The sequence below is a fragment of the Eulemur rufifrons genome, chromosome 28, assembly GCF_041146395.1.
Source record: "Eulemur rufifrons isolate Redbay chromosome 28, OSU_ERuf_1, whole genome shotgun sequence".
NCBI lineage: Eukaryota > Metazoa > Chordata > Mammalia > Primates > Lemuridae > Eulemur > Eulemur rufifrons.
Window position 1 is genome coordinate 45,405,951 of NC_091010.1, and position 26,501 is coordinate 45,432,451.

The 26,501-nt window shown below is 54.8% G+C and overlaps 1 protein-coding gene and 1 pseudogene across 2 annotated transcripts in view; one reads left to right on the forward strand and one right to left on the reverse strand.

The window, feature by feature from the left end:
• Positions 1-2,176: 2,176 nt before the first annotated feature.
• Positions 2,177-26,501, reverse strand: part of CRTAC1 (cartilage acidic protein 1) — a 145,774-nt gene continuing 121,449 nt past the window's right edge. The window contains exons 11-15 of one of the 2 annotated variants that reach the window (XM_069460248.1): positions 26,218-26,386; positions 19,930-20,075; positions 18,517-18,559; positions 16,596-16,739; positions 2,177-2,891 (exon numbers count right to left, since the gene is read on the reverse strand). In XM_069460248.1, coding sequence (XP_069316349.1) covers positions 2,740-2,891; positions 16,596-16,739; positions 18,517-18,559; positions 19,930-20,075; positions 26,218-26,386 — 654 coding nt within the window. In that variant the 3' untranslated portion in view covers positions 2,177-2,739. Of the gene's footprint in view, positions 2,892-15,999; positions 16,147-16,595; positions 16,740-18,516; positions 18,560-19,929; positions 20,076-26,217; positions 26,387-26,501 lie in introns of those variants that run through there. The other variant, XM_069460249.1, reaches the window with a different exon arrangement.
• On the forward strand, positions 5,515-6,985 carry LOC138376541 (uncharacterized; annotated as a pseudogene).

The window sequence follows — 26,501 nt, forward strand, 5'->3', positions numbered from 1 at the left end:
GGAGGGCCTGGCGGGCACTGTAAGGGCTTCTTGGATTTTAATTGGAGAGAAATAGGAAGACTTCGGGAGTCCTTGAAGGAAGTTAGGGCAGGGGCAGGGCCAGGCAGGCCAGTGACGGGGCCAGAAATGGTGGTGGCTGGGACCAGGGAGCACATGGTCCATGTGGTCTTAGAACCACAGAGCAGTCCTCACCTGTAAAATGGGGATGGCAGTGTACTTTTCTGATAGAATTGCTATGAGGATTAAGTAAAACAGTATATAAAAAATCCTGGCACATAGAAAGTGCTTAATATATATTAGTTATTATTATGGGTACAGGCAGGACAGCTCAGTTGTCCCAGTACACGGGCTGTGGTGCTCTGGGTGACCTCTTAGCCAGGAGGAAATGCCCCACCGGAGAGACACTCACCCAAGCAGTCTCATGCAGTTGGAGTCCCATCCAAGCAGAGAGCCTCTGTGAATTTGGTCCTGAGCTCTCGCACAACTGTCAAGATGGGAGGTGTCAAAGTCACCAGAATACTTGTCTGTCTGCAGAAAACATCTAGGACACCACGGGAGTTTCCTGTTTCCAAGGGAGGCCAAGCAGCCATTCTAATCCCCGTGTTGTAGATGAGCAGACTGAGGCCTAGACAGTTAGGCCCAGGGTCACACAGCCAGTTGGGGGCCAAGTCTGGACCGGCCCCAGCTCTCCTAACTCCCAGACCAGTGTTCTCTCTGCTCCGCCTGCAGCCTCTCTGGTCCTGTCTGTGTGCCAATATGTCATCGCCCCCGACCCACGCGACCCCACCACTGTCCCCTGAGCCTGGCCTGTGACTGTCCACACTCCAGGGAGGCTAACCGCAGCCTGGCTCTGCCCCTCTCTCCCTCAGATCGAGCGGCAGCTCTTCGAGGAGACCGTGAAGACCCTCAACGGCTTCTACGCGGAGGCTGAGAAGATCGGGGGCAGCTCCTACCTCGAGGGCTGCCTGGCCTGCGCCACGGCCTACTTCATCTTCCTCTGCATGGAGACCCACTACGAGAAGGTGGCCCTGCCTGACCTGCTCTGCGTCCCCTTGCCCAGGGCTGCCCTGCTGCGTGCTCACCCTCCACCCGCCCCTCCTTTTGCAGGTTCTCAAGAAGATTTCCCGCTACATCCAGGAACAGAATGAGAAGATCTTTGCGCCTCGAGGCCTCCTGCTCACGGACCCCGTGGAGCGTGGGATGAGGGTTGTATCCTTCTGGGCTGTTCTGTGCGAGGGCACAGGGCTGACAACCAGTGGGGTCCCTGGGGAGGCTGCCAGGAAATGGGGACTACCCTGGGGGCCTCCGCTCAGGGTTTTCCCAGGATTCCCCACATCAATGCACCCCCTCCCCTATCATAAGTTATTGGGGCTTTGTGAGTTTCAGGGTTTGCACTTACTGAGCTGTGTGCAGTCAGTGCCTAGCGTGTGCCAGATATCGTAGTAAGTACTCTGAAATATGAATTCATGTACTCCTCACAGCAGTCCTACGAGGTGGGTAGCTCTAGTGCCCTTTATAGATGGAGACGCTGATGATAAATAACTGCCGCAGAGTCACGCAGCTGGGGAATGTCAAGGCAGGTTTTCAGCCCAGGCTCACTCTTAACTGCAAGAACCCCTCCAGGAAGATGCAAATCACCACATTCATTTACAGTCCACAATTTCATGCCGTTCTCATTTCATCTTGTGTCCCTTTTTACAGAGAGAAATATGAGATGTAGGATGAGGTGATGTCCCCAAGGTCTCAGTCCCAGTGGGAGTCAGGACCAGGGGTGGGCCACCATTCTGCTGACTTTACCTGATGCAGTGACCAGGTGTGCACATCTCACACCTGGGGTAGTGTGGCCCAGGTGTGCACGCCTCTTACATGGGGTAATGTGGCCCAGGTGTGCACACCTCCCACCTGGGGTGATGTGGCCCCGGCGTTCACACCTCCCACCTGGGGTGGTGTGGCCCGGGCGTGCACACATCCCACCTGGGGTGGTGTGGCCGGGGTGTGCACACATCCCACCTGGGGTGGTGTGGCCGGGGTGTGCACACATCCCACCTGGGGTGGTGTGGCCCGGGCGTGCACACATCCCTCCCCCTATTCAACAGCAAGAAGAGTAGAATTGTTAAAATATAAATTTTGCTGGAACACTGAGGAAAAGAGTAAAGAAAACAAACACCCAGAATCATGTTTACAAAGCCCAGTGACGGGTGCTTCTTTTTATTGAGCCTTTACCATGTGCCAGGTATTGCGCTTGGTGCTTTACATACATTATTTTATCTAATCTACACTCTAACTCCAAGATTCTATTATTATCCCCATCTTACAGATGCCATAGTTGTTGGCTAACAAGTTAAGTGATGGGCCTAAGGTCACTTAGGTGAGTGGGTGAGTCAGGATTTGAATTCAGGACACCAAAGTCCTCACACTTCCCACGCAGTAACACCACCTCCCTGGGCACATCGTGTCCTAACATACGGTCATTAGACCCACTAGAATGTAAGCTCTGTGAGGGCAGGGACTTCATCCCATGTGACCACGGCTGTGCACCCAGCACGGTGCCTGGCCCTGCAAATCTCCGTAACTGTTAGCTGAGTAATGTGCATGGACGGGCTTGGGGAGCCCTGGGGCGTCCAGCTCCCAGGCTGCCACATCCCTGTTGTCCAGGAAGCAGCCCAGCCAGCTTCCCACGCCCCTGCTGGCCTGCACCCACTGGTTCCCGGCTGACCCCTGCTCAGCAGCTGGGCGGCTTCAGTGCTCCTTGACCGCCGACCCCAGATTGAGATCTCCATCTACGAGGACCGGTGCAGCAGTGGCAGCTCCAGCAGCGGCAGCAGCAGTGGCAGTGGCAGCAGCAGCGGTGGGGGCGGTGGGGCTGGGGCCCGGTGACTGGCCGAGAGTCCCTGCAGGGAGGTGTATGGCCGGAGTGAGGGCCTTGCAGACCTGCGGCGGCTGCGCTACCAGAGCACCCGCTTCTGAGTCACTCTCTGGGCCCGCCCTGCTGCCCGGGGTGGGAGGGAGGGTGGCTGGCCTAGTATTTCCTGCAGGCCATCAACCCCTGTCCCCTGCCCCCACCCCCTGGCAGGATCAGTCCACTTCCTGACCGGGGGGCTCTCCTTCCCTGATGGGGCTGGTCTGGGCCACAGGGAGCCAGACCTTCCTAGGGAAGGCGGGGGTGGGGAGAACACAATCTAGACAGCCCCCCTCTTCTGCAGCCCCTCTCCCAGCCCTCCAAGGGGGGCCCAGGTCTGTCACCCAGAGAATTCCCCCCCTGCATGATTCCTGTCCCAAAGCCCATGTCCACCCAGACTCTCTCCCCTCCGGCCCCGCTCCCCGCGGCTGTCTCCCAGAGTCTGCTCCTCCAGTGCCATGCAGGGCCCCTGCCTGTCTGTGATCCTGCCTCTGCCGTGTTCGAGGTCTGGGGAGATGGGTGCCGTGGTGGGGAGCCCTTCAGCCCAGGCCTGGCCTCTTCCAGACCTGTGGCTTTCCTGTCCTGCACCCAGAGCTGGAGGCCGTCTCAGCCCTGGCAAGAAGGGTCCAACTCTGAGACTCTGAAGGCCACCAGCCACTGGTCGGGGAGCACATGGCCTGGGGCTCTGGGAGGTTATATGGGGCCTGGAGAGATGTAGCCTTGGGGGGTTTGACCCTCCTGAATCGGAGCCAGTTTCCTGAGATGAGCCTGTGTGTCTGTGGGAATGAGTGTGTGTGTGCACGTGAGAATGCATGTGTGAGTGCGCTGTGTGCGTGCATGTGGGTGTATCTGTGAGCACATCTGTGTGAGTGTATGCATATCTGTGTGTGCATGAGTGCACGTGTGAATGTGTGTGTCTGTGTGTGAGAGCACCTATACGTTCCCCTTGGCTGCTAGGCCAGTGACTGTCCCTCTGCATTCTGCCTTGTCTTTGCTACATGATGGTCTGTGGCTTCTTTCCAGCACAGGTCCAGCCTGGTCCCCTATAAATAAATGTCCTAAAGTCCCTCGCCCCTTGCCTGGGGCTGCCAGCTTGGCTCTTCTTCCTGGGCTCTCCCCCACCTTCTGACTCTGCTGTGTACATTCCAGCAGAAGAGAAGCAGGGGTTCTAGGAGAGCAGAGCCAAACTTGGGTGGCCTTCGGTGTCCCTCTCCCAGCTCCCATGACAGGATAATGCGGCCACAGACGTTGCATATTCAGCCTGCCTAGGCTGGGGCTCTTTGAGTCTGTGTAGGTGAGGCTCCCTTGGACATTCAAAGGAGCTGGCAACCTGCAGGGGCAAAGGCAGACCCCCTCCTTGCAAGGAAAGAGGGGACATCCAGCCAATGATGCCCTGGCTCCCAGGGCCCAGGGAGCCTGTGGGAAGGCAGCAGCTCTGGGCCTGGTGCCCTGCAGGTGGACAGAAAGGGCTGCCTACCTCAGTCGGCAGGAGGTGCTAGAAGTGGCTATGCAAGACCAGCCACTGCAGGTAGCTTTCTGGAACCAAAGAGGGGCCAGGGTTTTTAGTGGACATGGGAGCAGTGTGTGGGAAGCAGAGCCTACCCTGAGAGCTGGAGAGGGTTGGCCCCATCCCCGAGGCCTCAGGAAGTCCTGAGCCCAATGAGTCCTGGTTCAAGGATCCCCCTGGAGAGCTGCAGCCCCCTGGCCATGGCCCGTGCCACCCTGGCCCGCTGTGTGGCTGGGCATCGTGTCTGACCTGTGCACCTCCCATGGGAGGTCTGGGCACGGGCCATGCTGTGGCCTTTTGTTATTTCTTTTTCCAATAAAAGGATTTGCCCAGCCGGAGGCTCTGTGCTGCTTTCTCTGCCCCATGGTGATGGGGGGCCAGCTCTGTGCCACAGGGTCACGTGAGGGGACACTCGGCTGCCTGAGCTGGACCTGTCACAGGGGCAGGGTGGACCCTGTCTTCTTGTAGCTTATTGTGCCCTGGGGAGGCAGACACTCCAGCGCCTCTAATCTGGAATATCTGGGGCTCTTGCAGCCGTGGGTGCAAGAGGAAGGAACTGATTAGTTACAGATGCTCGTGTCTTGAGCTCTTCCCCTGGGTAGGGCCCTGTTAGGGGCTGGATCCCATGGGTCACTCGGTGCTAAAGTTGAGAAAGTGGTGGATATGGGAACCTTGCAGAGTTGTGTCTTGAATTTTATTGTTTATTGAGCACCTACTGTGTGCCAGATACTTTGCTAAAATCATATGCCAGAGTGGGGAGGGGATTTAAAGATCACCCAAATCCTCTTATCTTATAGGGGTGGAACGGAGGCCCAGAGAGGGTGAGTGACTTGCCCCAGGTCACACAGCTGGCTGTTGATGACAGTGCCCAAGCTTGGAACCAAGGTCTCCTCTGATGCCATGGGAATGGCACCCAGCTGGGATGTTGCCTGAGGCTACCAGGAGGCTGGGGTCACACACTGAGGTCTGTGGGCCAAGGCTCTGTTTCCAGGGAGGATCTCAGCAGACTGTGGGAACAATGGCTCCAGTCCCTTCTGGGTGGTGCTAAATGGGACTCTGGGCGGCTGTCACGCTTGTCCCAAGAGGCAGCTTGGTGCTTGCCCGAGCCATGGGCAGCCTGGACGCACTACCTCTGCTCAACCCGGCTGTGTGTGGGTTGTCACAAGCAAGCTTGTTCTCTAACGTGCAGGCAGGTTCATTCTGTTTGGGGATAGGAAGTTTGTGCTATCCTGAGGCCGCACATGAACCTGCGCCCAGCTGTTCTGGGGAGGGGGTGAGGATTTACCAAACTGGGAAAACCGACTCTGAGTGCTTGTCTGGCTGAGAGACACTCAGCCCTTGCACTTGCAACAGTAGCAATAGTCACCACCATCACCAACAACAACAACTGTAGCTCCATTTATTTAGCACTTACTATGTGCCAGGCACAAGGCTAAGACTACATAATTCACCATTCAATCCTCACAACATCCCTCTATGGTGTGGACTGTTATTCCCATTTTACAGATGAGGACACTGAGGCTCGGAGGAGTAAATAACCTGCCCAGAGTTACACAGCTAGGAGGTGGCAGAGGTTGGCTCTGAATCTAGGCATCTGATCCCACTGCTGGGAGGAAGATAGATCCAGCTTGAGAGGCTGCCTCAGCCCCGTGAGGGCCAGACATCCCAGGGTCATGGTCTGGTTCCCAGGGAAGGGCTTGGAGCTGTGCCTGGGCTCTGAGGCAGGGCTGGTACCTCCATGCCTAGGGCACCCCGGGAGTGTGGGTGGGTTGTGCTCGTGGGCGTGTTGGACCCCCAGGGGCAGCCTGGTGAGAGACAGTGGGGGACCCTACTCACTGTGGCCGGGTGAGGTGTGGCTTCTCTCTATCAGCTCAGTTATGGGGGAAGTGGCCTCTCTCCTGGGTCTGGTGGCAGCCATGTCCCTGTGTCCCCCTTGCCAGCCAGGGACAGGCCCCATCAGGACCCAGGGAGCAGAGGAGCCTTGCTACTGCCTCAGCCAGGGGGTCCCCCAGGTCCCATCCGAATGCCCCAGCCTCACAGGCATGCCCGGGCAGCTCTTGCTGCGCTCTGTGCCCCTCCCTGCCTCCAGCCCTCTGCCGTCCGGCTCCCTTCAGCTGCAGGCAGGGCGTGCGTGAAACCGCAGGTTTACAGAAGCTCGGGGTGCCACTGAGCGGAGGACTCGTGCACTGCACCCGGGAATCAAAGGTGGCCGGGGAGGTGGGCAGAACTAACCAGCTGTTGCAAAACTTCCCCCTGGATCCCACACTGGCGGCTGCTGCCACGTGCAAGCAGCATTCTCTACCTTCTCGAGGTGCTGGGCCAAGGCGGAGGCCGCTGTTGGCGACTCTTTCTCCCCGTGGCCAGTCCCTGTGGCCGTGTCGTCGGGGCACCACCAGCCTGGGAACCTCCACCGCCCTCTGCGAGCACTCCCAGGCATCCCCGCCTGGCGCTGGCTTCACTGTTCGCCCAGGGATAAGGCAAGGCAAGGACCCCTCCGGATCAGACCTGGATTTCAGCTCCGGCTTCATGACATTAGCACAGAGTGGGGACTCCTGGAGCCTCAGTTTCCTCAGCTGTAAAACAGGGATCCTGAGGGTTCAACCTTGGCTTTAATTGGTGCCACCTGGGAGGATGAAAACCAGCAATGCCTGAGCCTAGCCCCAGAGATTCTGATTTGTTTGTGGGCACAGCCTGGGCGTCAGGATTTTAAAAAGCTCCCTTGGTGGTTCCAATGTGAAGGCAAGTTGAAAACCCCGGGTATCAACAACACCTACAGCTGTGAGCCTTTTATAGGCCTCTGAAAGTGTCTGAGACCTGAATGAAAAGTTCACTGGCTCCACAAAGGCAGCCAGACACAAAACGAGTGTGAACTGTTTCATTCCACCTGCAGCAAATTCACAGACAGGCCACAGCAACCTTTGGTGTCGGAGGTCAGGGTCGAGATTGCGCTGGGTGGGGGCAGTGACGGGCAGGGACAGAGGGCCTTCCCGACCAGAGTGCCAGTGACACAGGGCGCTCACTCCTTGGAGTTTCACGGACTTAAGATCTGTGTATTTTTCTGTACTTGTGACATATTTCAGTAAAATTTACCAAAAAAGTGTATTGGCTCCAAAATAGGAAAAGAAAGCACAGAATTGATACTGTACTGATATTCATTAAATATCTACAGAGATACGTCAAATAGACAACTACAGTTCCACTCGACTCTGTGTGTATTTACTGTGGGGTTGCAGATGTATCTGAAAATATTTGATACCGTGAGGGCGGGGCTGTCCCTGGTGCCCAAGAAAATCTTACAACAGCCCAGGTTGCAACAGGAGTCCTTAACCTTGACCTCTACACTTGTACGCATAATACATACCTTTATCTGGAGGAAGAGAGTCCACACTTTCTGTGGATTCTCGAAGGGGCATGCAAACCCCAAAAAGATTAAGAACAACTGGTTTTGAGGAGTCGGTGAGAAGCTGGCTGAGAATGTGCTTGGTATGATATAGGTGCCATTGTCAGTTTATGTCCTTCCTTTCGGAGCCCAGCCCTCAGGGGTCTCCACATGACCCTTCTTGGGGACTTCTAGGAGGATTTATTCTCCCGCAAGCTCGAGGGCAGCCTGCACGGAGCTCATGGCTCTTCCTCCAAGAGGCCGTTCAAAGGGCCAGTCATTTCGGCCCCTGCTGGCCGGCAGAACTTAGCATCTGGCGCTGCACAGGGGCTTGTGTTTGGAATCGGGGGTGAGGGAGGAGGTGGGAAAGCGTGCGGGGAGTCGGAGGGCTGCACCAGCCGGGGGACCCCAGTAATTCACTTAACTCTCCTGAGTCTCAGCTTTGTCATTTGCAAAATGAGAGCATTATGAGAATGCATAAATTTGTAAGTGACAATCTGTTTCTCCAATGTAAAGTGTTATTTCAGAAGTGACACCAGGACCTCATTATACGGTGGCCTCATGATACAGATTTATAGCAGGTTTCAGATACTTGCAGAGAATAAACAGATATTTATCTAAGGGTTCAATGACTCCCTAGTAAATGCCAGGAACATTCATGTACATTGTGATTCCATTGAGTTCTCTAGCACCCTGGTGGGTGGTTATATTTGAAATCTTATTTTATAGATGAGGAAACTGATGTTCCAGGTGGTTAGGTAGCTTGACAAGGGCCCACAGCTACTGTCAGAAGGGAGACTTGAACCTAAGTTTCTGACTCTCACTCTGCCACACTCTGTCACAGTCAGCTGAGAGACTCGGCGGTACCTGGATCGACTCATAAAGACAGATTCCAGACGCAGAGAGAAGCACGTGGGCAAAAGCAGACTCAGAAAAATTAGCTTTGCAGGGGCATGAAGGTGCTAGTTATTTTGGAGTAATTCACATTATCGATTTCTGTAATGGAAAAGTGATTGGGGACCAGCCACCACCTGAGTGCAGTGCTGTGCGAGGCCCGGGAAGGGGGGAACGCTACACACAGCTCACAAGACCTCGCAGGTGGTGACAGTCCTTTCCCCGCTCCCCTAATTGATCGGTAACTCCTTGAGGGTGGGGGTCTTGCCTCACTCATTCTCACCCTCTCCCTCCCCCGCCCCAAGTGCTTGTCACAGGCCTCACCCAGGGCAAGTGAACAGAGATGTACCCATCGCAGCCCGGCAGGAGGCGGCGAGACTATACAGACGTGTCACCCGCAGACCCCGGGGCAATGTGCCAGCAAGCAGCAGCTCAGGCCAATGCACGGGCAGTGGTCACCGAATGACACAATTCACCTGCACACGGTCACCTTATAACTCAATAAAGTGGCCCCAGGCCATGCCCTGTGCTGGGCAGCAGCTGCCGGTAGCATTGCTCTGGCCTTGTTCCTGTGGCTCTGCTCATGGCCCCCACCTGTCCCGGGAGGGGAGGGGAGGAAGTGAGCACCCCTGCTCGGCGCGGAGGAAGCGAGCACCCCTGCTCGGCGCGCCCTGAACACCCCTGTGTTGAGGTGGGCGCTTTGCCTGGGAAGTGTGGGCCTGGGGCCCTGGGGGGTGAACTCCCGTGGGTGGGTGGATAGATGGCTGAATAAGTGGATAGATACAAAAAAGATGGGGGCAGGGAGATGACCGAGGGATCAGAGACGAGCGAGAGGCCTGCCTGGCTTGAGACGGATGCTCGCAGAGCCCGGGGAGGCAGGTGAATGGATGGGGACCGATCGGCCCTGGGCTCCCAGCACAAATCTAAATACAGCCCAGAGCTCTTCAAAGGGGAGATGCTGTGTTAACCCAGCCCCAAAATGAGCTCCACACCTGTAACTCTGAGTGATGGATGTGTCTTGTTCGGAAGGATTCTTAGAAGTCTAATATCGCCCCAGTTAATGACTTACAGATTGGTGTAAAATCAGGCCCTGCTAGAAGTGAAACGAGGAGGCTAGCGGGCCTGGAACAGGTTCTGTGATCATCTCCGCATTTCGTCAGCCCAGGCACTGCACTGGGTGCTCCATGGGCTGTATCCCCACGGAGACTTGCAATGACTCTGAGGGTTTTAACGCTGCCTCCATTTTGCAGATGAAGAAACTGAGGCTCAGAGATGAAGTAACTTGCTTAAGGCCACTTCAGAGTGCACGGGTAGGGTGTCTGGGATTCACGTCTGGCTGATCCAGAGTCTCTGGGTGAGGAAAACATTTTAAGCATGGAAGGAAGGGAGGAGGGAGGGCCATAGGGTTTTTGCACCGGCTGAGAGAGAACAGGGCATTTTGGCACGTGTGAGATATCGCCTGCAGTGGGACGAGGCACTAAGACTTCCCAAGGACCGAGGGCCCTGGAGACGGCCCCAGGTTTCCTTCTCCCTCTCTCCCCTCTGTGCCTGCCTTTGAGGGCTGGAAACCTTGAGTCTGGGGACCTCAAACTGCAGAGAGAGTGTATATTTGGGTCACCTTCTTCCCTTTTGCCTAAACTTGTGCCTCTGCTGTGGTGCCCATGAGCAGTTGGGGAACTTGGGAGTACTCTTCTCTTTGCCCAGGAGCTCTGCACCCAGGTCTGGGCTGGAGGGAGGAAAGTTAGCCCTTAGATTTGGGGGGATGCATTAAATGCTCCTGGAAGATAAGATTCTTCATGGCTGCTCTGCAGCTGACCTTGGAGGAGAAGGAGCTACCTTTACAGGAGTTATTCTGGTCCCAGACGGCTTTCCTTCTGGCAGGCAGGGGGCATGAGGTTCTGGGAAGGGGTGACATAGGTTCTCCCTCTGCCTGGCCCTTATCTTCCCTGCTCCTGCCACCCCTGTCCTCCGCTGGGCAGGCCCCTCCCTGCACTCCGGTCTCTAATCACTTCGATCTCTAATCCCAGCTGTGTCCCAACGGCCCACGTGGCTCTTTTGTTACTTGGTGGGCATGTACCCTGACTCAGTTTCCTCGTCAGCAAATGGGAGGAGCAGGCACTGCGCCCTTATTCCTGAAACTGCTCATACACTGCTGCTTCTGGAATACTTGGAGCTTTCTAGAGAAGGGGGCTGGCAGTGGCTGGGGCTGAGCTCTTCCGAGCAGCAGCGGGCAGAGTGGGCAGGGAGGAGGCAGGAACGTCACAGCTCCTTTTTGGGCCTCAGTTTCCACATCTAAAAAGGATGTGGCAGGACCAGATGATTTCGCGGGTGCCTCTGGGTTTCATGCTTTAGCGTCCTGTGATTGTGAGGGCTGAACCCCCAGCCGGGTTCGCTAGTTCCCGGTGACCTCTGCTCTGTGGAGCCCGGTCGGTCCCACGCCCACCTGCTCGGTTCCCGTACTTTGTGACGGTTCTCTCTGGAAACCGCACCGGGTGAGAACCAAGCTGCGCACAGACAGCCCAGGCCCCAGGAAGAGTGGCTCTGCCCTCTTGTGGCCATTTGTGGTCTTGCCATCTGTTTCCTGCTCACCGTCGGCTCCCAGGTGTCCGGCAGGAGCAGGGTGTGCTGGGAAGCACAGGAGCTTTGGCATTGAATTAGGTCCAGGGCTCCATCTGAACTTGCTACTTCATAGTAATACTATCTCTAATTTATTGGGCGCTTACTCTGTGCTAGGCACCATGTCGAGTTTAATACAATAGCCATGTGATGTATTATCCCATTTCACAGATGAGAAAACTGAGGTTCAAGGACAGCCTGCCCACTCTACGTCTTTGCTCCGACCCGCCCTATTTAGAATGGTGTCCTGCCTCCCTCTTGGCAGCCCCACATTGCCTCGCTGCTGCTCTTCTCCCAGCCCCACCGCACTGACCACCATCTAGCATGCACATGCTCGGGATGCTTATGTTGGCTGCCACGTGTTGCGAGGGCAGGAGTCTTTGCCAGTACTGTTCATGTACAACCCAAGCCACTAGAACAGCACTTGAGCACACAGTGCGTGTCCAATCAATGTATGTCACATGCACACCTGGTTAAATGACTTTCCCAGGTGTCAATTACCGGGACATTGCATAGCATAGGGCTTAAGAACTCAGGCTCTGGAGCCAGGCAGTGGTGGGTTTGAATTATAGCTTTTGCCACTTCAGCTAGCCGTGTGACCTTGCGTAACATATTGTTTCTGAGCCTCAGTTTCTTTGGTAATAAAATAGATTCATAACATTTATCTTGTAGGATGGGTGTGAGGATTCATGGAGACACGTATGTAAGTTCTTGGCATATGGCAGGCACCTCGTAAATGTTAGCTCCTTTCCCTGAGGATGTTTTTCTTCTCTTCTTGCCTCTCACCTTCCCTCTGCTGGCCTCCCCTTTGACCACGTCCCTGCTCTACAGCAGCTCCTTAAGAGGACGAGACGCTGCAGGAGGAGCCGGCATTATCTGTACTGTTAAGCAGCCCCTGCTCTCTTGCCTTCTCCTTCCAGGATGTGTCTGTTGCTAAGGAGACGCAACAGCAGTCCCTGGCGGGTTCCTGGCCCTGTGGCTGGGTTCTGGCCACAGAGAAGGCTGAGCCTGGGGAGGTGGAGGAGGGGAGGGATTCGGCTTGCCTCCTGGGCTGGGAGTCTGGGTGGGGGTATCAATATGGAATATGCTGGAAAAAATTCAGCTGGCTCTCTGAGAAAATGAAGCGTTCATTCTCCCGTCTCCATGTGGCTCTTGGAGGCTGGACTAGAGTTTCTGCGTGGGCCAAGGTCCAGTGGCACTGGTCTGGGTGTGATGCCCAGACCCTAGGAGGGGGCCATAGCAGCCAGAGTGACACATAATCAAACTCCTGGCCCTCAGAATGGCACCTTCCCAGAGCAGGGCTGGTGACCGTGTAGATGCGTGTAGAGAACTCGTGGCTGATTTGCCATTCTGCCTGGCGAGGGGACTCTCCCTACGAACACAGCCATCTCCTCTTGCAGGTTTGAATGTGACCGTGGGGAGGACTGTCTCAGATCACTAGCCCTCTGGGGACTCCATTTTTCCCTCCCAAACCCAGCCCTGGACTCTGGGCAGCACGAGAGATTGGTTTTGCATAAGCCAGCCAGCCACCCCGAATGAAAGAAGGAGCGTAGTTGTGAGGGCAGGCTGGGAGCCAGACTGCTGCAGTCTAGTCCTGCCTTTGTCTGTCCCAGTGTGTGACCCCAGATGAACCCCTTAGCTTATCTGCAAACTTGGGATAATTATAGCACTTTCCTCTTTGGACTGTTGTGAGGACTAACTGAGCTGATTCTTGCAAAGAGTTTGGACCCGACCCGGACACACCGAGGTCACTAAACGTAAGCTATTGTTGTCATCTTAAGGGGTACCTGCCTGCGAAGGGGGAATATTCTTGGCCAAAATAAAAATGTCGTTGTTGTTATTATTATTATTGGGCTTTTCTTGAAAAAGGGAGGTCTGGCGACACTGGCAGAGCTGTGGCTGCCTGGGTCGGGCTGGGCACCGGCTCCTGCATTTGCGGGATCCCTTCCGGGGCCCATTTCATTACTGGCCTGCTCCTGAAGGCATTTACTATTTTTGTTACAAATTCAAGCCCAGCGTAAGCCAACAAAGATGTCAGAAGCCTGAGCAGGGGTAGGGGGCAGAGAACAGACAGACTTGTACCAGCTTAGAAAGGGAAGACAAGGGTTCGAGCCCCCATGGCTCTCAGAGGAAAAGGAATTAGAAGAAAGAAGGGGGTGGGCATGCTGAGCCTGGCTAGCGTGGGGGTGCCCTCGCGCCCACACATCTGTGCTGGTGTAGCACAGACCGTACCTGCACTGAATTTGAGGCATCTGCTCCAAAAGCCTGGACTCCTGGCCCCATCGGGAGGCCCTGGTTTTGGGGGCAGGTAATGTTGAGTTGGTCCAGTACCCACCTGTCCCCTGTATCTTTTACCCTCGTGTTTCTTCCAGCACAAGCATCTTGGTGGCAGGGGATCTGACCTTCTCCTGGGAGAAACCTAGTGCCCGCCATACAGGGAGTTCTCAATAAACGCTTGCTGAATGAATGTATGAGTGAATGAATGCAGAGCCCTGCTTTCTGGAACAGCGACCCAAGTATCCAGCCAGACCTTTCAGAGAATCCCCTTGGTGTGCCACTCCCATCCCACATACGAGGCTAACTCCATCTGGCTGGAGGGGAGGCAGTATGGGGGCGGCAGCCACGTTTCCTTCACTCACCATTGTACGCCTAGAGCCTAGCTCAGCACCTGGCTCATAGTAGGTGCTCAACCAATACTTGTTGAATGAATGAATGAATGAGTCAATTGGAAGCCTTCTTACCCTGGAGTCCAAATGCTGTAGCTGTGCTCTTAGCAGCTGGGGGTACTTGGAACTCCTCTTTGGAACTCACCTGACTCCACCCACCAAGTAGGGTAAAATATACTCTATCCACAGATACACCCTGTTAGAGAAAACTCGATGCGCAAGGATTCATGGTTATCACTGATAAGGCATCCTCTGAAGTTTGTTGTCACCATGAACCTCCTGAAGTCCTTGGCAGGCTGTCTCGATAGTTGTCCTGTCCCTTACTTCTCATGCTGTTACGTGTGGCCAGTCAACGGGCACTACTATCTTGTCATTTACCACTGCATGTGGGACCATTCCTTGCAGGTTTGGGGTTGTACCATCTCACTATCTTAGATCCACTTGCTCATTTTTAAAAAGGCAGCAACTTCCAGAATGGCTGGGGAATAGTCTGAACAGCCGCAGAGCTGCCTGTGAACCCTCTGACGAGGAGGGTGTGCTGGTAAAGGGCTCCAGCCCCGGCCTGGGGACCAGCTGGCTCTGTGACCTTGGGCAGAGTGACCTGGATCACGTCATCTCTCTGAGCCTCACCTCTGGACCCCTTTCAGATCTTTAACTCTGCGTCGATACACAGGAGTGGGCTTTCTTTAGAAGTGGAATGATTTTTAAGTTGGTATATGCTTTTCAGGGAAATTGTAGCTGTTTTCATTTTAAAACTTTTCATTTAAGCTCCTGTTCTGAGTATAAAAACAGCACTAGCTACAAGGAATTCATATTTTGTGATTTATTGGAAGTATTATTTTGATATCAGAAAATGGTAGTTTTTCTGTTAAATATGTTTTTAAAACGCTTGCTGCATTCTTAAGTGTGATTTTATTGTATCTTGGGGTGACTTTTTTCCCCATGAAGAATAGATCTGTGTTTTATAACAAGCCTTTACTACCAAGGCTGGTCGTGCGCACGTTCTGTGGCCTTACATCATCCCCGAAGTGTGCTCTGGCTATAGGAGCTTTCACTTTCCTAAGCATATTGTAGAGGCCAAGTTGCAAGGTGCTTTCTAGAAATCAGGGTAACCTGAGATGAGCCACGCCTATGTCCAGCCACACACTGAGGAGTCTTGCAAAGGACAGGGCCCTTAGGGATATACCAGCCCAACTCCCATGTCATTTAGATTAGGGAAACTGAGTCCCAGAGTGGACAAGTGACTTCCTCCAGGTAAAAGGCCCAGAGTACACCCTCTATGCCTGCCCCTCACTCGTCTTACCTCCCTCACCTGGTCCCAACCCTGGTCCCCCAAATGTGAACATTGCTGCACACACCCACACCACTGCTCCTGCCTGGAGGGGGTACTTTTCCCATAGCATGATTCGCTTTCCAAGCACCCCAGATGGAAGGGCTGCTGCATTCCAACCAGCATCTACTTGCCCCAGATACTTTTTTCCACCAGCTAGGCGCTAATATCTAGCAGAGAGTTTATTGGCATAATTTCTCCAGAAAAGAGGCTGGAAGACTTAGCAAGTTCAAACTTTAACATTTTTATCAACAGTCCCACAGGATCACCCTTTTCCCTCCCATCATCACCTCTGACCCCAATAAGGCTTTCTCTAGCACAGGAAGTCGGGGCGCACAAAGCAGAAACAGCAGGCACATGATACATTATCGAATCCACTGGGCAAGCAATCACTTGGGAGCCATCTTTGTTAAGGGCAAAATAAGAAGCTCACAGGACACTGGAGGATGCAGTGCTATCTTGATTCTTCTGAAGGGGTGAGGGAGGCTGCATGGGGCATTGGGGAGACTTTCCTTTTCTGTTTTCTCAGAAAACATGCAAAGAAAGGCTTCGCAAACAATTAAGGTTGCACCAGTATCTCCCAAACTTCCCTTTTCAAAGATGGCCACCCTGCCGTCCATTCAGAGGGAGCAGGCGGCAGATTCTACCGGGCGTGGAGAGAGAGACAGGCAGCAGGAGAGAGATTTAGTTTTCCACAAAGGTTGTTAGTTTGTTTTGTTTTTTCCTTTATTGATAGGATTTAAAGTGCATATAACTGAAGGCAAAGTCCAAGGCCTAGTGAAAGATATGAGGCCTGAGAGAGAGGCTCAGAGATTCTAAAGGCGGCAGAAGACCCACCTAAAAAGGCCACTTGAGCTGCAAAAAGGATGGGGCAGGGAGACAGAAAATGGGAAAGAGAGAAAGGGGGTGGGGATGGGGTCGGGGTGGAGGAGGGAGTTTGGGAGGAAGAAGACAATTACCAGTTCAGAAATTCAGCCAAAGATGCTTAGCAGGCACTAGTTTCTATCCCAGCTACCAAAATACGGGCTGACTGCAAGGTAGGAACACTCGTTTTAGGAAATGAAAGAAGAGCGATAGCCTCAGGCCGGGACATAGCACCCTGGGGTCCTTCAGGTGATGGCGGCAGTGATGGGGCTTCTCCAAACCTCTGTCATGGTCTTCCCTGGAGGCCCAGTGTGGGTCTAAGGAGACTCTGTCCAGCCAGGAGAAGGCAGGGGCCGGGGCCTTGCTCTGGGGCCCCCCCCGGAGCTCCCCAGTGGAAGGCGCGTCCCTCTGCTGCCGGTCTGCGCTGGGGCCCCACTCACCTACGCAGGCCGTGCCGTCCTCGTTGGGCTCGTAGCCCCGACTGCACTTCTTGTTGGTCCTGCACTTGTAGCTTCCGTAGGTGTTGACACACACGGGCTTGTCTCGAGGGCACACGAATGGGAACTGGATGCATTCGTTGGTGTCTGAAAGGTCAGGGCAGCCACTCACCATGCAGGTGTGGGGCGGGCGGTCCTAGCTCAGGCTCTGCCTGCCCACCCCCTGTGTGGCTTTGGGCATGTCCTCCCTTCTAGGCCTTGGTTTCCTTCAGTTCCTTGGCTGGCTCCTCCTGTACTTGGCCTCTACACGTTGGGGGGGGGGTGCTTGGGCTTGGTCCTGGGACCTCTCCTCTATCCACCACAGCTTCTCTAGGTGATCTCTTCACACACGGTGATTCCAAGCTTCCTACCTCCAGCCACAACCGCACACCGGCCCCTTCCTGCCCCTCGGCACCCGAGCCCTAGGCCTGCCTCCTGCTCCTCGCTCTTCCTTCAGCTCCTTCTGGGCTGGGTCCTTCGCATCCTGCAGGTGTCGGCTCACAGACCCACTTCCCAGAAGGCCTCCTCGACCCCTGGTCCGACGGTATCTGGAGAGCATGCTGCCTACTCGGCTCTTACACTGCCTCCTCCCTCTGTGTGGTCACGTGGCTGGGGTTTGTCTGCCCCCACTAGTGTGAAGGCCCCTCCAGGCGGCGCTCGGCTGGCACCCCAGCCCCCAGCACGCTGCCTGGTGTGCGGGAGGCACAGAAACGCCTGTTGGACGATGAAGAGGCAGACGGACTGGGCCGGGGATCTCAGGGGGTCCTTCCAGCGGGCAGAGAAGACTCTGGAACTCATCTGAGTCTTCACTGTTTGGAGTGGGGCCCACGTGGGGACATGGAGCATGGAGAGGAGTCATTTCCTCTTCAAGCCACCCTTAGCACTGCGCTCCCCACTTCCTCAACTGCGGTCATCTGCCCAGGCAGCACCTGCCACCAGCAGGCTGTCTCCCCTCTCTGTGCCTGTCTTGTTCCTTGTCCTCCCTCAGGTCCCAGCTTAGAATTCCCTTGCCCTGGGGCACCTTCTAGGGCCCCCAGGCTGGTCTAGGGCCCCTGCTTCATGCTCCCAAGGCCCTGCCCTCCCGCATCACGGCCCTGATCACACTGTGGCCATCAGCTGTTTCCTCGTGTGTCTCTCCGTGGTGGTCAGCTCCCTGAGGGTTGGGGTTGTGTGTGTCTTGTTTGTTCTCGTCTCTCAGCAGCCAAGTCATCAGCCGGGCTAATGAGCGGCTGCAGGGTGGACTTCAGAAGCATGCTGCCCAGGGTCTAAGGAAGGAGGAATCCCTGGCCTGACCCCTCCTCACTGGCCACTGGGACGGAAGGGGTTGGGTTGAAGGTCTTCTGGACACGGAGCCTCTAGGCTGCCCCTTCCCATTCCAGGCAGGCCCCTGGACCCTCCCGGAGCTGCCGTCTTGAGAGAGCTGCAGTTGCCTGCCTGTCCCCAGTACCATGCCAGGCTGCGTTCTCCCTTCTGCACTGTGACCACGCTCCGCACCCGGTTCTGCCCAATGCCCTGGAAATGCCCACCCTCGCCTGCCAGCCCCCTTGCTTGCTGCCCTGCACCAGGGTGAAGCACGGCCACCCCAGCCACCACAGTCCCCAGTGTCTAGGTGGCAGTGTGTCTCCTCCCCACGCATGCTCTCCCTGGCAGGGAAGCCCCGGCCAGTTCCCAGAACTGCAGTGATTCAGCCTGTGGTCACTGACGTCACTCTCTCCTTGGTGAGTCTTGGTTGTCTTGGCATCTGGAGCCCCAGAGACCAACAACACCCTGCCCTCTCTGCCTTTCTGCCCCTGGGCTGCACCCTGGACCTTGCCTAGGGTCAGGCTGACGTTACCCAGGGCAATCTGGCCTCTGCCCTAACCCCTGGTGCCTGCGGGCAACTCACCCATGCAATGGCCACTTTCCTGCTGGGAGAATCCTTGGCCGCACTGCAAGGTGGGCAGAAACAGAGACACTAGTGAGTCGAGAAGGTGTCATCTCTGGTTCCCTCCTAGTTACAGCCACAGAGCGCTGTCATCTTAACACCAGAATGAGGGGTGCTCTTAGCTCTGGCCTGACCACTCCCCTGCAAGACCCCTGGGACTAGGAAACTGGGAGGAAGGCCACAAACGGATACAGTTCAAACTCCTGCTCATTTCCCTGTTCATGGGATCCACACGCCCTAGCTGGGACACCTAAGAGAGCCTGTCCCTCCTTAGTGTCACCTAGACACAGAGACTGGGTTTGTCAGGGCAAAGTGTAAGGAGGGCTGGGAGGTGCTTTTTGAGGGGTCTGCTCACTGCCCACCCCCTCTCCTCTGGGAGACCCTCCCCCTCACAGGGGTGGGCACCTGCAAGCCATGTTTGTGTCCCATCTCCCCCAGCCGGGCTGGTGGAGGAGGGGCGGACACCCGGCGGGAGACATGAAGCAGAGGCTTTGTGGCAAGAGTCTGAACTAACTGACACAGAGACAGAGAGCTGGGAGCTGGCCGCGCCGGCTGGGGGGCTCCACTCTGTCTCTGCGGAGGTCCCAGAGACAGCAGCCCGGTGGTGGGGTGGGGGGATTCGAAACAACACTCACACGAGATGGGCAATGTCAGCCATCTGTACTGACGAATGGGGGGCAGGTGGGGGCTGCTGGGGAAGGGTAGCCCCCCCAAAGCCAGTGCACTAATGACAAAGGTCCTTGTGCTCCTGGGGCCGAGGCCATCAAGCTGCCGCCATTCCTACTCATCCTTAGCTTCCCCTTGGATTCTCGAGCTACCCTAGGCCCTCCTTATAAGCCCCTGTCATTTGTGTGACTTTGAGTGGGTTCCTGCTACTTGTAACCGAGTGAACACATCAGAGTTGGAAGGACGCTCTGGATGTGGGCCCAGAGCTGCTCCTCTCAGAGCCCCCAGAGGCCCTGCTACTGGGTCCGCGCCCCACCCTCAGGGCAACAGAAAGCGTCATCAGAGACTTGGAAAGAACTAGGAGGAGAGTGGGAGACCTGGGGTCAATTCCTAGCTCTGCTCGCAACTGGCTATGCAGCCTCGGCTGGCCTTGGTGGGTTCCCTCTCTTGGCCTCTGTTTTCCTCCTCTGTAAAATGGGTGCAAATATACTTGCCCTGCCGATATGCTGGGTTTCTGTGAGAAGCACAAGAGATGTGGGTGTGATAATGTCATGCAAACTACAAATGTAGGAATCGTTATGAAGGCTTCCCTTTGCCAAGATTTCCACCATTCTAGAGGCTAAGTCTGCCTGGGAACCCAGCTTCAGCTTGTGCGGTTGAGAGTGGAGCCTGCTTTTCTGGCTGCCAGGCCCAGACGCCCGTGCCCACCTCCAGTGGGGCTGCATCCTGGAGTCCGTCCTCATCCCGGGGGTAGGGGATCTCCAGCACCGAGTTCATCTCCCCACTGGCCACATTCCGGCTCACCATCTTGCCATCTGGCCACGTCACCTCCACACTGCTGGCTTCGTCCTTCCCTGTGGGACAGAAGCAGAGAGAGTAAGCAGCAGAGGAGAGCGGGAGGCTCTCAGCCACAGTATCAACTTTAATGTATTCATCCATTTAATAAAAATATTAATTGAACACTGTTCTAAGTGCTAGGGAAATGCTGAACGAGACAGATTTGAGGTCCCTCCTCTCCAGAGCAATGCTGTCCAATAGAACTCTCTGCAAGGACAGAAATGTTCTGAATCTGTGCCGTCCAATACGGTAGCCACTACCGTATGTGGCTGTTGAGCACTCAGACCAGCAGGACTGATGAACTGAATTTTAAGTTTTATTTAATTCTAATTAATTTACATTTAAATAGCCACACATGGCTAGTGGCTACCATATTGGATAGTGCAGCTCTAAAACTTACATTCTAGCAGACTGGCCAAGCGGCATGAGGTTGCATGTGGGGAGCAGGTAAGGGCTGGTGGTAAGCAGGTTGACTTGGGCGTCCGGGGTTCAAATCTTGGCTCTCCCACTAACCTGGCACGTTGGAAAGAACGTGGCAGGCGGTGGGCTGCTGGGAGGCCTGGAAACATCCCAGCTCGGCAGCTGCTCACTTTGTCACGCTGGGCATGCCTCCGACATTTATAGTTACTGAGCTCTGCTAGGGGCTGGGCTGTCTTTTGTCACTGGGGATGTCCCTGTTCTCACAGAGCTTCCACTCTAATGGGAAGATAGCCAAACAGACCAACAGGCAAGTAATGCCAGATATTGACAAGCTTTGTGAAGAAACCAAAAATAGGGCAATAGGTCAAGAGGAGCCTGGGGTTGGCCGGGTCCTTTACTAGTCAGGGTGGTCAGGACAGCCTTTTGGGGAGGAGGCATTTGAGCTGAGCCCTAAATAAAGAGCCAGGTGTGCTGGTGTGCACCTGTAGTCCCAGCCACTTGTGGGCCTGAGGCAGGAGGATCTCTTGAGCCCAGGAGTGTGAGGCCAGCCTGGGCAACATAGTGAGACCCGTTTCTCTAAAAAAAAAAAAAAAATTAGAAAAACAACTTAGAAAAGATGTGATGAAGAGCTGGCGGGTGGGGGGCACAGGAGAAAGAGCGTTCTGCAAAGCTGGGATGTTTACAAAAGATAACGTGAAGCTCAGAGAATATTTACGGTGAGCCCGTTCACACACACCCCTAAAGCGACGTTATAGCATGGGCAGGAAGCAGTTTGGAAAGATTTGTCGGGCGTTTAGGCGCTGTCAGAGCCTGTCCCGGCTCCCTGTGTAAGAAACAGGCACTGTGGCCAGGTCAGGCTAATGGTGATGGATTGGGGGCTGGGCCTCACTGGCAGGAAGGTGGGCAGCGTCTCTGTGTCAGCCACCAGGGTGACCAGCTGTGGGGGCACAGGGTCCTGCAGGGGCTCCTCAAATCCATCCATTCCCCCAAGCATCATTCTCGGGCTGCATAAACAATACATCCCCCACGTGTATGCACTGCTACTTTTCCTAACGTGTGTAGATAGTGTTAGAAAACAAATTAAGCTTAAAAGTGCTGTTGAATGTATACTAGCCTTTGGCCATTCCTATCCACCAGTGGATTTTACAGGGATTACTATAGGGGCAGAGGATGGTCTACAAAATATTTTGATGTATAAAAGGGGCTCCCATATTTTAGAAAAGGGGGTTGGAAGCCACATGCAGACCTTGAGGAGAATCTGTGTGTAGATGCCTGGGTGCTGCGGGGCTTGGGCGGCTCAGATGGCATTGTGGAGGACAGGACATCCATGGGGGCTTCCAGAGGAAGTGACACCTTGGGGGCCACACCACCCAGCTTCCTGATCCTCCCTGTGTTTGGCTCCCTTTTGCTCTTGCCCCCTGGAGAGAAGTCTTGTTGGAATGTTCCAGCCTTGCTGCTGCCGTGCTGTGAGTTAATGAGGGCAGGGACCAGCTGCCACACTCTGGAAGAGTGGCAGCGACAGCAGTCACTGCCCCCGTGGGCACACGGGGCCGCAGTAGGGGCCAGGCTTGGAGGGCAGAGACTGTACTCACAGGCCCGTCTCTCCTCCCACAGAGACCCTCTCGTTACTGGCTCTGGGTTTTGCTTTACGAAGCAGAAATTGTTTCCCAGCAGTGCCTAGGCCTCCGCTACCTCCATCCACAGCCAGCCCTCCTGCGGAACGGGGTAGAAACAGGGTGCCGACAACAGATTTTTTTCCTAGTTTTAAGTAGAATCTTGAAGTGCAAGAGATTTGGCATTTTTAGGGTGTATAAGTGCCCCAGCTAAGTGGCACATGTAAAAAGTAAACATTTTCTGTTAAAAAAAAAAAAGAGAAAAAGAAAAGCAAATGTTTCTCACCTAAGACAACAGAACAGCGACACGAATACATTTTCCAGCCTGACTGAAGTGCCACAAATAACTCAAAGGAGTCGCCGAATATTCATAGACAATCGCAAATTTACATCTGGCATTTGCTGCACCCAGTTCTGAGTCCTGCTGCCTCTCGTCCTCCAGGCCCGCGGCTGGGGCTACGAGATGGTCTCCCTCCTCTGCTGCTGAGGACGGGGCTGCCCTGGGCATCCTCTCTAGGCCTCAGTTTCTTCATCTGTAAGATGGGTGCCGGCTGAGAGCCCTAACGCTCCCGGGAAGCGCAGCCCTTCTTCACGGAATAGGAGCGCGGATGATTCACGACCCTGAGCATCCCCGTCGCGTGGGCTCTTAGACATTGGGTCTCCTGCCGTTCCCGGGGGGCTTCCACTTGTTGGTAATGACAGCGAACACTTACAAGGTGCCCCACGCTGAACCAAGTGCTTTACGGTGTTGACCCATCGAATCCTCACATCTCCACGGGGAAGGAACTAGCTTTATGATTCCCATGTTGGCGATGAGACAGCTGAGACTTGGAGCGGTGAAGTGAATTTCCCGAAGTTACCCAGCTAAGTTCTGCCTGATCCCAGAGCCCACCCCACCCCCACCCCTGGTGCCAAGCACTGCGCAGGGATGTGGGATTCCGTAGTGAATGGGACAGGCCCAGGCCCCATTCTGGAGGCGCTGATCCCCGTGGGAGCAAAGAACACAAGTGCCTGGGAAAGGGCAGCAGCAGCACTGGTACCACTCGGTCGGTGAGAGAGGCGGGTCATTTCATTTGGGTACTGCAGGACAAATAGGAGTCTGTGAGGCAGAGAAGGGAAGGAAGGAAGGAGTACTCCAGCCAGAAGACACAGCATGGGCAAAGGTACAGAGGTGTGAACGGGCGTGGTGTGCTGGAAGGTCAGGGAGAAGTTCAAAGTGGGGGAAGCGGAGTGTGAGAATGTGTGTTAGGTGGGGTGGGTGGGAGACGAGACTGGGGAGGGACTTTGGAGCCTGTGCTCCAAACCTACCAGGCGAATGTTTTATCCCCATTCTCCAGATGGGGACATTGAGGCTGGACAACGTGGAGTGACTTGCAGGTGTCTGGGCTAGGACTGGAACCCAGTCTCCTGTCCTCAGCTGACCCCTCTGCCCCAGGCTGCCTGTGAGACATCTTAAGTCTTCACGAGGCCGCAGGACCGACCGAGGGGCCCGGCTCCCAGACACCGCGCAGCAGCAGCCTCCCAGCCGGGCCGCGGGGCAGGGGCACAGGGGACACCCCATGAACCAGCAGAGACGTGAGGTCAGGAGCTGCGGCGAGTCACCTCTGGCAGCCTTTGAAGGACAAAGGCCAAACAGGCACAGAGAATTGCGCTTTTCAGAAGAATTACAAGCAAAACAGATGGTGGGAATACAGTTGGTAGAATATTTTTGCACTTTAATAAAGCAATTTTTATGTGGGCCACTGAATTTTCCTTCCTGAAATGAGCACCAGCCGGTGGGAAGCAGCTCTGAGTCACTTGCAAACAATTAGCTGAGAGGAAGGTGGCTGTGGGGGTGGGGCTGGGGGCGGCCATGTCTGTGCCCAGCTGCCTGAGCCGTGATCCCTAGTGGGCTGGGGAGGCAAGCGGATTGGGGGTGTTTCTGTGGTCTGGTTTGCTAGTGAGACGCCTCTGCCTGCTGCCGGCGAGGAAGTGGAGGTGGGTGCGTGGGGCCTGCAGGGAGAGCCAGAGTTCAGACCAAGAACAAATCCCGTGGCCTGGCAAGGTAGCCAGACTGGCACTCGGGAGGGCTCCCGACCAGGGGCAGTGCCTGTAGCCCTGAGAGTGGGGGGCAGACAGCCCAGAAGGGGTCGTCCCACCCTTGATCCCACCGACGGCCCAGCCAATGCCGCCCAATTGAGGAAGCAGGTCTGTCCTCTGCAGGGGCAGACTCTGGCCAGAGAAGGGACCCAGTGAGGCCCACAAAACACATCTTAAAACAGCAGAGGCTGTCGATGGGACGTGGGGAAGGAGAACCTCAGCCCCAGTCCTGGCCTCACCATGGGTTTGCTACGTGCACCTCAACTTCCTTTTCTGTTCAATGGGGTGGGGTGGATGGCCAGCCAGACACCTGCATAGACGTTCCACCCATGCTACTGCGCCATCACCTTGGTGCTTGGATGGCATCACTGGGGTCACCTGGCAACTGAGGGGATGTGGACGTCCAGTAAGAAAGAAGCATCTCGAAGGGCCCTGCCTGGCTGCACACAGCAGCGACAGTACGTGGTGATGGCAGTGGTCACAACTCAGGCCACGGTGTCCAAGGAGGTGGGGTCCCAATCCAGCTCTGCCTGTTTTCTGGAGTGATCTGGGGCAAGTTACTTGACCTCAGCCTGAGTTTTCTGGATGCGGTCATGATCCATCATGTGGGCAGTGTGTGCCAGGCACTGGGCTCAGTGCTCTGCATAAGCCACAACTTGAGGAATGCCGGCCACTGCCACTCTGCAGGCGAGGACTATGTATTTAAAAGTCATCTTGTGCCTTTAAAGCCAGCAGAGCCAACAGCTGACTTGGGAGTGATAGATGCTCCAACCCCAGGCTGACCCATCAGGGTGAAATAGCCCGAGAACACAATCATATAACCAGGCCCTGGGTCCTCTAAATATTTATTGCTTCTTTTTCAGACTACACATAAATATTATGTGTTCCCTGTAAAAACTGGAGCACACACACGCACACCAAAACACGTGGAAGAAAATAAAAAATCACATACTCTAGGAGGCCTGGGTTTGAATCCCAGCTCTGTCATTTAAGTGACTTTGGGCAGCAGGTTTCTTAATAGTTCTGACCCTCGGTTTTCCAGTTTATAAGACGAGGATAATAGTGTCCATCTCACAAGTTAGTCATGAGGATTAAATGAAGTACTAAGAGCAAGGCGCGTGGCACTGTGTCACTGTGTCTGGAAGAGCGAGAGCTGCTATATTAGTCCAGACACTCAGATAGAATGGTTGTTCTCACTTTTTGCATTGCTTTTTCAGTTTTTTCTGCACATGCGATGTGTATATAATATTAACGTATCTATTTATTAATTTGAGACCATATTGCCTTCTCTTTTTATAGTAAAATTATAGCACCTCTTGCAATGCTAACACACGGAGAAGTTGTCTGACTTTGAACCCAGCAATATTTGACTCAAATGCCTTCTTAATCACTGCATTTTAGTAAAGACCCTCCTGGCGCCTCTGGTGTTTCTCCATGTTTTATCCATTATTATAATCCCCCCTCCTGCCAGAAGACTTTTCAGACGTTTTTCCCTAATCCCATCCTCTACCATGCATTTCTTTAAAAATATTTTATTTTGGAATAATTACATAATCACAGGACGTTGTAAAGATGTGTACCTTTCACCTGGTTCCCCCCAATGGCCACAGCTCACATAACTACGGTCTGACATCAAAACCAGGGATCTGACCCTGTGTGTCACTGTGTGTAGAGTGCCACATCACATGTGTAGGTTCGTGTAACCACCACAGCAAGACACAGAACTGTTCCATCACCACAAAGATCCCCTCCGGCTGTCCCTTTAAAGTCGCAACCGTCCCTCTCCTTCCCATCCTCTCTAACCCCTGGCAACCAGCAATCTGTTTTCCACCTCTACGATTTTGTCACTTCAAGAATGTTTTGTAAACAGAATCATGCAACCTGTGACCTTTGGAGATGAGCCCTGGAGACCTATGATGTTGCGAGTATCAGTAGTTTATTCCTATCACTGCTGAGTAATATTCCAGGGTCCACATGTACCCGTTTGCTGAACCATTAACCTACTGAAGGACATCCAAGCTGTTTCTCGTTTTGGGACCCAACTCACCCAGGCCAAAGTGCGCCACAGGCTCCATCTCGCACAGGTAGCCCGAGCCCCCGTCGATGATCCTCAGGTGGGCCCCGCTCTTCCTGGTGTAGAGCACGACCTTGGCCCCTCTGGCGAAGGCCCCAAACCGGGTCCGAGGCACCACTCGCAGCCAGTTGTTGCTGAAGCCCTGCAGGGAGGGAGACAGGAGGCGCGGGGGCATCAGCGTGGCGGGGGAAGAGCAGGGAGGACGGGAGGACAGGCGGGCAGGAGGACGGAGGAGAAAGAGGAAGAGGAAGAGGGCT